This window comes from Coenobita brevimanus, chromosome 2 (genome assembly GCF_032717465.1).
Source record: "Coenobita brevimanus isolate Jiangsu-jjx chromosome 2, ASM3271746v2, whole genome shotgun sequence".
In the NCBI taxonomy this organism is placed as follows: Eukaryota; Metazoa; Arthropoda; class Malacostraca; order Decapoda; family Coenobitidae; genus Coenobita; species Coenobita brevimanus.
Window position 1 is genome coordinate 21,693,431 of NC_136955.1, and position 12,500 is coordinate 21,705,930.

Here is a 12,500-nt window from a genome sequence, read left to right on the forward strand (position 1 = left end):
CCTTACTTCCCTTCAGCTTCCCACTGATAGTCCAACTTCTCTTCGCGCCCTCATCTTTCTATGTTCATCCTTCTATCCTTTCTTTTCACCCTTCTCTCTTTTCTTCTAACAATTTCCCTTTTTCTAACAGGTGAACACATGGAGATTATTATTTTAATTTAGTTTTGTCGTATGAAAAACGAAGTCACTGATAAAGGCATATGATAAAATTTAATAAATAATTTGGTGCTGCCTTTCACTAGCAAGGATTTCCGTTCATCTTTTGTACCTGCATGTGATTTTGAACAATTATAATAATGGTTTACAAAAGACAGGTTCACAGTTAAAGCAAGCTTCTTTAAGTGGTCCATGAAGGAAAAAAAAAGTTACAAAACTCTGTTCCATAAAAGCATCTGATTGTGTGTGTGTGTGGGGGGGGGGATGCGCGTGCGTTTACATGCATGTGATGGGCTGTATAGGCTGGAGGGTGGATTGTAGGGGTTGGCCAGTTGGTTGGTGGGTGAGTTGGTGAGTGGGTGAACAGGGGTGTGAGAAGAAGGTGGACAGGAATGAGTGGAATGGATGGGGTGGGCAGGCAGAGTGTGATGTGTGTGAGTGAGTGGGCAGCGTGGGGGTGGGTGGATTGTTCAAATGGATGAGGTGGGTGGGCTTCATGGGTGGGTTGGGCACGTAAATGGGGTGGGTGAGCTTTGTGGGAGGGTTTTGTGGGTGAGTGGACTTTTGGGGTAAGTGGGTGGGCTTTTTGTGTGGGTGGAAGGATGTGGGACTTCCCGGAGGACAAACAAAGAGGTAGATTTAGTACAATATGTTAGGTGAGTGTGTAGGTATGTGTGTGGGTTGGTGGGTGGATGTAGGAAAAGAGAACCATTTGGTAATAGGTCTACGGATAAATAGGTTCACACACACACACACACACACACACACACACACACACACACACACACACACACACACACACACACACACACACACACACACACACACACACAAATAAATTCTCTGAATGAAAAAAGTACTCGTATCCAACCTACTCCCACGTCACCTTTCACTCAAGTACATTTCAGTTTTTCCGACACACACACACACACACACACACACACACACACACACACACACACACACACACACACACACACACACACACACACACACACACACACACACACACACACACACCCACCCACCCACCCACCCACCCACCCACCTCGCTCCCAAGCTGATCCTGAACGTCGATATATTTAGGAGCAGCGCAGTCAAACCCAGTCAGCTGGGCCAATCAATAAATCCGGAGCTTAACCAGGCACCTTCCAGCCTCCCGCACCACACTGTTTACCTTGTTACCTGAGCACCTGCATAAGTTTCAAGGACGCTGCCAACACACCACCCACTCTCATGGTCGGGACAACTCCAGCATTGTGTTTCATCCACCGCTAGTTTCATTCATCTCTCTCATGGCCATGAAAGTTCTAAGTTAGTGTTCTTCTCGAATTATTGCTCGAGACTACATTCATGTGAGAGTGAGACATAGGAACCTAAAAGGGCTAAACGCTTTATTACGGTCACATAACCTACTATACCCATTTTTCTCTGACTAGACTTAAACTTGCCCTCTCTTCTTCTTGAATTCCGAGCTGTAACAAGAGATTAGCACTAAAATACGATGGATGGCCATGGAATGGAAGTAGAGCCAAACCATTGTCTGTATCTGCCAATGAACTACGTGAAATAAGCTGCAAGAGGACGAGAATCTAGGACACCCTCAAGTGATGTGGGTGTAGTTTGTTCGTCGAGGCCGCCATAAGGTGATATTAAAGTTAGATTGAACCTCTAATGATAATAAAATTAGTGATGACAGTACCCAACTTTTTCTCTCCGAATCGTTTCTCTAAAGCTCATTAAAATCATGTGCAGATGCATAAATGTACTAAGCAGACGATTTAGTTCAATTCAATGAAGGCTTGCTGTATGAAAGAGATTACAAAAATTCCCACTTGATTTTGTATTACTGTTGTTAATGGAGTGTTATTTTGTTCTGTTGAGAGAGACCCGGTAATGGTGGATAGTTTGTAAACAGGGCTCCTCAAGAAACTCGCCTGGTCGTTTATGTTCTGTGGGGTCTGCCCCGCTGTTGGTGTGTGCGTTGGGGTGGCAGTGGGAGGAGGCAATGAATAAATGATACAGGGTAGACACTGATAACGCTGACTGACCCCTTCCCGCAACACACGAGAGATCACCAAGCGGAGTGAAAGACGAGCGCTATGTATGGACTACCCATTCACATTTTTAATCATCCTAGGGCCCGTATTTTCCTCCGTTAAGGAAGCTCCCTAGCACATCTTCCTTAGCGACTTACTTTCGGATACGGCTGGCTTATATCAATAACTATGCTACTTATGCTGAGTTTGGTGATACTGGAAAAATTCAAATGACACAGAAGACGGAAGTAAGATGCAATAAGCAAAACAAATCGCCTAGGAAGACGTGTTAGGGAACTTCCTTTAACAGACGAGAATACAGGCCTTAGAACAAACAAGACAATGGATCCCTCGGGTACACAGCATAATGTAAATTCCACGCAGTGTTCGATGAAACTCTGGGGAACAGTAGCGGAGTAACTCAGCCAAGATATTATCGCGGCCGCTAATGGCTGCAGCCGCAGAAGCGATATCGTAAATCTCATCCCCACCCAAGCCACACTACCCGACCTGACTCAAGATTAGGGAGGAGCAGAGCAGTGTGGGGTTGTTTAGTATTTGGAGTGATAGTGTGATGTAGTGTGACGTTTACTTGGCTTCCTAGTGTGACCGGGTCTAACTCTCACCCCCACCTATGTCACTCTGCCCGACCTGACTCAAGATTAGGATGAAGCAGAGCAATGTGAGGTTGTTTAGTATTTGGACTGATAGTGTGATATAGTGTGGCGTATATTCCTAGTATGACCAGTTTTCTGTAATCCATCACGTTCATGTTCAGAACAATAGCCATAACGTAAATCATTTATTTCTTAGACTAAATTATGTAATCGTTTATTTTTACGGTGAAGAAGTCTGTTTTCTTAACGGTAGTGTGAAATCATTAAATTTTTCGACCGTTTCTCAGTGCATGAAGCAACAGCCGCGTCATGCCTGCCTTTCATAATTCTCGCCTCCACCGAACCCACACTGCCCGACCTGACTCAAGATTAGGAAAGAGATTTTATCTGTATCCCTATCTGTTGCCAGATGGTTTAATCCCGTAAGGAGTGGCCACAGACAAATCGTCTTCATGTTGTCCTGTCCCTCCCCATTTCGCTCTCCTCCCCCCAGCTCACCGCCCTCTGGCATATACCTCTCCATTCCATCCCCCCACCTAAACCTTGGCCTCCCCCTTCCTCTTCCCCCCTCCACCTCACTCAACATACACTCTTCTCGTTAGTCTCTCGCTCTCCATCCACTCCACATGGCCAAAACCACCTTAACGTATTTCTCCAAACGCTTTCTATCACATCTACATCCACACCACAACGTTCCTTCACTTCCTCATTTGCCAGTTTGTCTCTCCATGTAACTCCAAACGCTCCTCTCAAATAACTCATTTCCGCTGCTCTCACCCTTGGCTTGTCATTCCAACAAGGAAAGAGATTGGCAGTGTGATATTGTTAATTCTATAGACCGATAGTGTGATGTAATGTGACGTAGTATGTTTTATCATGTGGGACTGCTATCATGCAGTCCACCGGGTCACGTTCAAATGAGCCTGGTGCCAATACAACAAACTTACTGTGAATCATTTATTCTGTGGACTAAAATGTAAAATCGTTTATCCATTAGGCAAACATGTATATTGCTTAATCGGTAGTGTGGAATCGTTTAATCTTTTGAACATATCTAAATGCATGAAACGACAGCCACATCATGTCTGCTTTTCGTAATTCTCGCCTCCACCCAACTCACACTGTCCTGAAAGAGAAAAGCAGTGTGAAATTTATTCTTTCTGTCATGAAATCGGTCACTCTACGTACAGCAGTGTGAATTGAGGTGCAGTGTAAAATAGCATAGTCTTTGGATCAAATCGCTCCTTCTCTTTATCATTTCGTTTATTCTTTCGATCAAAGAAAATCGACATCTTTTTTTAACAGAAATGTGAATCTACATTTTACTTTCCCTGTAATGCAACGCCAGAACCGTCAGCAACTTGATGATCGTCCGTTGCAATCTAATATCTCGAATGAAATTGCTCTAACTACCTCAAGACTGAGGAGGAGAAACGCAGTATGAAATTATTGATAATCTTAACTGTAGTGTGAATTAGCTTATTTTTCGACCGAGCGCTTGAAACAATAGCCACTTGGTGCATAAATGAAACCCAAGGCAGGTATTTTCGTAGGGTAAGCAGGCTCTAACACCTCTTCCTAACAAAAATATTTTGCTTACTATATCTTACTGCCTTTTCTTTGCTGCATAAATCCTTCCAACATCGACATACTCTGCATAAACAATTTACAAAAGGATACTAACCAGCCACATCCAAAAATAAATAACTAAGGAAGAAATGTTAGGAAGCTTCATTAACCAACAAACATACGGACTCAAGGGTGAGGTCACACGTGCCCCAAACTTGTGATCGTCAAAATGAAACGAGGCTTAGGGATGTAGATATTAAAAGGAAATAATACAATAATTATAAGGGATAAAGCAATGGTATTGCACAAAATAAATGGGAAAAAAGGACGTGCTAGACCGTTCCTAAACTCAAATGTACGACTCCATGACTCAGAAAAGTGTAGGCTATAATAGAAATGTGATAATCTCGTACAGAACCAGAACAAAAAATAGAATCTGCTCTGGCTAAGGAACACTGCCCACGAAATTTTACTGCCACATTATATCACCAAGGAGAATAACTGAGACCCTTAAAATAGTTACAACCTGTCAGTCACATTCTATTTATCATTTATCACAGTCTTATTATAATTTTTACTAAATCCACTTTTTAGAGTTTTTGGATTCCGTAGTTCTCAAGAAAATATTAACAACTCCGCTTGTCTTTTATAAATGTTTACAAACACAATTTTAGATCTGATGTCACGATTATACAACAGTACCTACCCATTCAACAAAGAACAGAATGAAGAGAGAAGGAAAAAGAATATATTTGGTCATGGATAAACAGACTGCTCGTTTGCCCAATATCCTAAGCCAGAGGTTCCAAAACCTATCCTGGTCACTTCCCAATTATGCCACAGCTTCCTTCATGATCTCCCTCTCCCTCCCATTAGAAAAAAAAAAAAAACAAGTGAAATTCTTCCCCGTTCTCTAGATTAAATGACTCCAGTTGCCAGAGTTATTTTTCTCTGTTTAGCAACAATAGCCAACGTGTGACGGTAAAAGGTCAAGCGGAATTATGGACAATTATACAAAGCTTTAGGAGCATTTTATCTTTTTTTAAATTTTACATATATGTAACATAATAATGATCTTAGGACCATAAAAATTATCTTACTCCTAAAAGGCATTTGACCATATTCGACAACCAAAGACCATTTTGGTCTTGTCTGGGTCACCTCTCTTCCCAGGACTGTCCAGATTCCCCCCCTTCCCCAGGGGAGAATTCTCTCCACCCCTTCATTTGAGAACTCCTGTTCTAGACTGATGGGAAGAAGAAAGGAAGACAGAAGAAGTTAATCAAAGAGGAGCAAACACGTTTCTCCTTGTATAGGCAGAACTACTGTAATTAACTCTTATTCCTGGACCTGGAGCGGTGGCGTCTTCGTCGTGGGTCTACCCCCCAGAGGCTGTCGAACAGAAGAGCAGGACAGCATGGGGGCCAAACCACCGCAAACCCCCCCGGCCCCTCACGGGGCTCGAGTACCTGGGAGTGGCTTCGGTCGCCTGGGCAAGTACCACATCTCCCAACACAACACACACACATCAACATGGTTTTTTCTACACCGAGAAATGACTCCCCGGCTGTCATTTCTCGACGACTTCTTCTAGCCGGGGACATTGAGAGCAATCCAGAACCCACCAACAAATACATACGTCCAACATGCTCAAAACCTATCACGTCGAGCCGACAGACAAAGGGTTCAGTTCAATGCAACTCCTGCAAGAACTGGACCCATTACACCTGCACAACACTTAAATCCAGAAAACATTACACAAACACCCGCTCCTTATGCTCCTTCCCCCCACCCACCAACCCCCCTTCCAATCCTACTCCTACTTCCTTCACACCTCCACGGCCAAATCCACCGATCCTTCCCACACCATCCAGTCCCCCAACTCATCCCATTCCAACCCATCCTAATCCACCTCAACCCTTACCTCCATCACAACCTCCTCCTACCCCTTCCCCTTCACCCACACCACCTCCCCCCCGTGCTGCAGCAGCCAACACACATCGCACACACAACATAAACATCCTTCAGTTAAACATAGATGGCATAAACACCAAAAAACAAGAACTCACACATTTCATCAAACAACAGAACATACACATTGCCATCTTACAAGAAACAAAACTACACAGAGCACAGAAAACACCGACATTCCAAAACTTCACCACCATTCGACAAGACCGGGCCGACGGCGGTGGCGGTGGACTCATCACCCTGGTACACAAATCCATCAACTTTGCTGATACCAGTGCACACACAAAGTCACTACTCCCCCCACATGACACCACAACAGAAATACAATCAATTTAAATACGCACTGGTAACAAATCACACATAACAATCGCTAACACATACATTCCCCCTCAATCGCCCCCACAGTACCACACAATTACTCTCCACAGATACATCACATCACTAACATACCCAAAATCATCCTGGGTGGTGATTTCAACGCCAAGTCGTCGGCCTGGCATGTCAACAACCCTGACACAGACAGAGGGCTGGTACTACAATCCCAGACAGATCATCTTTTCATACTGAACAATCTAGACCAACATACCCATATCCCACACCAAGCCCTCTTCCTCCCATCATCTCCAGACATCACCTTCTGCTCCCCAAACCTCGCCCCCACTACATCATGGAGAGTGGTCAAATCCGTAGGTTCCGATCACCTCCCAATCATCATCACTACCAAAACCAGAATCACCCCAGCTGGCCACAAACACACATACACTAATTATAAGAGAGCCAACTGGGAGGCCTTTGTAACTGAACCAGAACAACATTTCGAAACACTAAACAGTACACCCATCACAAACATCAACACCGCTGTGCACACTTTCAATACAATTATACAAAACGCAGACAAAAGACACATCCCTAGAGGCAACAGAAAGAAACACAACCTCAACTTCACACCAGAAATTCAAGGCCTCATCAGACAACGGGACACACTGCGACACTCCCCAACACCCCATACACAAGACATTGTACAACAAATACAAGAACTCAACACTCAAATAAACAATAATATATCAGAACAGCAAACACTAAACTGGAAAAATTATCTCCAAACACTTGACCACAAAACAAACATCAGCAAACTCTACAAAACACTAAACAGCATCACACTTTCCAACAGCAACACCACACAATCACACGCTGCCATCACAACAACAGACACAATATCCTCAAACAAACAACAAGCCAACACTCTCATCAATCACTTTTCACAAGTCAGCCATCTAAATCCCCATCCCGAAGACCGACGTATCATCCGACGTAAGAGACAGTTCCCCACAGACCCAGACTACGCACCTTTCACTTACAACCAGACGAAGCACATCATTAACAACCTCAAGCACTCATCTGCCTGTGGGCCAGACAACATAAGCAACATTCACCTTAAACACCTAGGACCACAAGGCATACAAGCACTCACCAGCTTATCAAACTACAGATACTCACACAACGTAATACCCAACACCTGGAATCATGGCAATATCATCACTATCCCTAAACCCAACAAAGACCCCACGTTACCCTCCTCACATCGCCCCATCACACTCCTCTGCACCCCCTCTAAAGTCACTGGTACTACAACAAGTCACACCTCACATTCCCCTTAGCCCAGTCACAACATGGCTGTAGGCCACTACACTCCACAAACACCCTTCTTACAGACCTTACACAAAGATTTTTCGATGGGATGAATTCAGCTAGGCCACCACACGGAACACTCCTAATCACACTAGACATTAGCAAAGCTTTTGATGCCATCCCCCGCCACAACCTAAATAACAAAATACTCAACACAAATATGCACAATAACACAAAAAGATGGTTGGCAAACTACTTAGCAGGCAGATGTGCACACGTAACATTTGCCGGTCAGTGTTCTAACATCAGAAACTTCACAAACGGCGTCCCCCAAGGATCTGTTTTGTCCCCTACACGCTTTAAATTATACATGCACGACGTACCCACACCCTACACACCACAGATACACATAGCTTCCTATGCAGATGATATAACACTTACTTGTACGCACCAAAACGCAAACACAGCTGCACACATCATTCAATCTTACCTCAACACACTACACGAATGGTTCACCACAAACAGGCTCAAAATAACCCCATCCAAATCTACAGTGACTCTTCTCACAAACTGAACAGCAGAACACAGACACATCCCACACCTCACCATAAACAACACTCCCCTACCACACACACACACACACCCAAAATCCTTGGTGTAACGTACAGTACATCAATGTCATTTAAACAACACATCACAAACATTAAAAATAAAATAACACCAAGACTCAATGCTTTGAGGTCACTTACCCATACGACATTCGGACACAACAAAGAAACCACCACCACAGTATACAGACAATACATACGTTCAGTGATGAATTATGCAAGCCCTGCCTGGGCTTCTAACCTCACCAAAACACACTACAACACTCTACAGACCATACAGAACAAGGCCCTAAAAATAATCACAGGCTGCATAGCTACTACACCCACAGACCACGTACATCAAGAAACCAAAGTCCTCAAAGTCAAATAGCACCTAGACATGAGAGGCACCCAGTTTCTTGCTGCAGCCTCCACTAACCCACAATATCCACTACAGTACATGGCAGCACATCCACCCACACCAAGGAACATCAAAACAACACCCAGCACACGATACCATACACAAATACTGTCATCTCTACCCCCTCGCCCACCTCAGACCAGCTTCCAGAAGCATATCCACACTCAGATCACTCGCCGCTCCATTCAGTCACTTAAAGACAACACACAGCTGGATGCACGGCCTCCTGACATCCGCCCTTCTGAATCCTATCTTCCTCGTGAGGACAGGGTCCACCTGGCCAGGCTGAGATGTGGGCACCATCCAGCCCTCTTAAGCTACCAGAAGAGGCAGGATGACTCCGTCGCTGATGCCTGTCCAGGATGCAACACAGCACCCCATACTATTAAGCACATTATGGAAGACTGCATTGCACACAATCACCTAAGCCAACAACACAACATACACTCTTTGAGAGCTCTGTGGGAAAGCCTGGTCTCGGCAATGGCCTTCCTAAGGGACTCGGGGCTGTTCGGCCAGACTGCCTAGGGAACAACTACTACTACTACTACTACTCTTATTCATTGCCCAGCTTTCTCAGTTCTGCTTACTCAGAGACCAGTAACTGTGACATTAAAGCACCTCATACACAGTCAGCAACTTAACACAAACTCAACAAAGTTTAGAAATGCAGCTATTGGAATCGACGAAGGTGAGCCTTATCTTTTGCTCATTTCAATTTGGCATAATATTGCTACCTCTCATTTAGATTGCTGAGTTGTAATAAGAGGTCAACGTTATAATATGGTGCCAACCATGAGGAGGTGATATGGCAAGAACGTAAAGCATAGTTTCTCTCTCTCTCTCACTCTCTCTGCCCTTTTAATATGATATTTACACTAGAATACGATGTTAGTCCCGCAGAAGTATTATTACGAGAGAGGGAGAGGCCTTCCCGAGCCTCTCGTCAAGTAGGGGCATTTTCTCACATACGAGCGGCCCGACCCTGCCCGGCCCAACACGGACGGGCTTATATCTTAGCAACCACAAGGCCGATCACTGCGTTTTTTGCACCATATGATAGCCCATTTCTTTAAGATTTGTTTTTGACAGGCTTAATCACACCCAGGCGATGGACGTGGCACGTTACACGCGCCAAGCGCAGCACGTCGAAAATCTTCAAAAGAGGGCCAAAGGTCAGACAGTTTGCCGTAAAGGCATGAAGCATGGTAGGCAGATAGCCATCAATATACTCTAGGCATCCTCGGGGTGTAAGGTAACATTTCAGTGCTTTCAGATTTAAATGGCCTTGCTCGTACCTCGCCGATAAAGGCGTTTTACTGGTTGCAAGAATATAGAGGTACGGTATCTTCTTTTTCTGTCACTGGACCACGAAAAATAGGCTGAAAAGGGAGAAAATCCTTGCCGAGTTAGGCGGACGAATTACTGTATAGCTTTGAGGAGAGAGCACGTTGTATGTAGTGGAGCAGGCACCTTATAACATACAAGTATACTTCGACCTCATCCACCATAACTTAGCAGAGATTTTTTAACATTTTCCAATATATGGCCTGTAACTCAATGGCAAAATAAGATTATACTGCTGATTTACATCTTTACTGTACTTTGCACTTTTTCGTGTTTAGCATCGTATAATAGTATCAATCTTCTGTTGCGATTTAACAGTCAAAATTGAGAAATTAAATTTTGGGGGCTAGGCTGAAGTGGACAAGGTAGTAATTTTTGTAACCACTCTCGAATATTGTAAAATAGTGGTAGAGAGCTTCACACGTTCGTAAAACGGAAAATTTTAATCATAGGTAGTACAATAAAACAGGCGGAATATTTCTTGTAAGAGAACTGGAACTACAAACAACTTTTACCCCCCTCATGAACACACAGAAACCCACACCGGCAGACGAAAAGATGTATTTCCAAACACTTTTGACGACTACTGTCGCCCTTTTCGTTGAACTTACAGACGAAGATAAAATACATAACAGCACAAGCTGCTTATATGCAGGATTACTACACCCCATGGAAGAGACAGCAATATCATTCTATTCCAGCTAACGCCAGACGATTTTATTAATCTCTTGGTGAGACTTTGGAGCCTGAATGAATATTGACATCATTAACATTCTCACCGTGGGAACAACTCTAGCAATAAATTCCTACTAACGCCAGATAATGATACTTACCTGTATTAGGAGTGTGAGGGAATAAACTACAAACACCACATAAACAACGTCCAGAAACTTAGCACCTGCTTATGAAGGTTGGAAAATATTGCCACACAACTTTATACTTTATGCTTCCAGAATGGAAGACACCGCAGCGAGCAGAGGTTAGTTTAATTCCCGCCGTCATCAGTTGAAAAATATTGTATTTATATCTTATATACTTTAATGGTACGCTTAATATTTTCCCTAAACGTTACGTGCTCACATAAATAAGTATTGTTAATGATGATGCACTCTAATGGTAGATAAGTGGTATTAATGTATAAGTTAAAATAAAGTAGACCGATATATAAAATCATCATACACACCTGATTATTTTCCCTCCTTGGCGGAGAAACTAGATAATAAAATAAACAAAATATAAATAAAGAACACTGATAAGAAGCATCAAATCCTCTCGCGATGGGGAATGGAATGAAGAAAGAAGAATGACTGTGGGGAGACGGAGTGAACAGCATCAACCAGAATCGAGGATTAAAGTCCATGCCGTGGCGGACATTTAAAGTGCCTACTGGTAGTGTGTCCCTTTATTTATGTTTGCTCCCTGTTTGTCCTATGAATAATACATGCGGATTGTTCTCACACACACGTACACACGCACGCACGAACGCACACACGCACACACACACATACACACACACACACACACAAACACACACACACACACACACACACACACACACACACACACACACACACACACACACACACACACACACACACACCACGCCTGTGCAGCACTTAGAATTTCATATGCTTCATTTTTACTGGAGACCACCTTTGCCAGTTGTTTCTCGCCAGCTTGGGGGAAAGTAAATTCTGGCTGTTCAGTCTCCCCCTCAAGGAGAAAGCCTGTTCATGTAGGAGAATTAACATGACCTAATTTGGAAAGTAACAGACGGAAGACTGGCTGTAGGAAATTAACAAAACAATGCCTGGCTTGGATACAGTAAACGGTCTCGGAAGTTGAAAAAGTCTGTATATATGCTAACAGAAGGACATTTTAGACTGAAAACGCAGAAGACTGATGGTGTAATATATATATATATATATATATATATATATATATATATATATATATATATATATATATATATATATATATATATATATATATATATATATGCACCCCACAATCGTTGTGGTGGGTAAATGGTTAGTATTGTTGTTTACAAAGATGCTAGCCTGATAGTGCCAGTGTTCGAATCCCGGTGTGGGCAGCCAACACCATTTACTAAAATATTGGTATATTGAGTCCTCAGAAAATATATATATGGTGAGGGTAACTG

The 12,500-nt window shown here is 43.3% G+C and overlaps 1 protein-coding gene across 1 annotated transcript in view; it reads left to right on the top strand.

The window, feature by feature from the left end:
* LOC145391824 (hemicentin-2-like) overlaps positions 1–12,500 on the top strand; it is a 139,416-nt gene that overhangs the window by 50,873 nt on the left and 76,043 nt on the right. Inside the window, exon 3 of the mRNA XM_080266315.1 lies at positions 10,082–10,197. Within this exon, the coding sequence (XP_080122441.1) occupies positions 10,082–10,197 (116 nt within the window). The remainder of the gene's footprint in view (positions 1–10,081; positions 10,198–12,500) is intronic.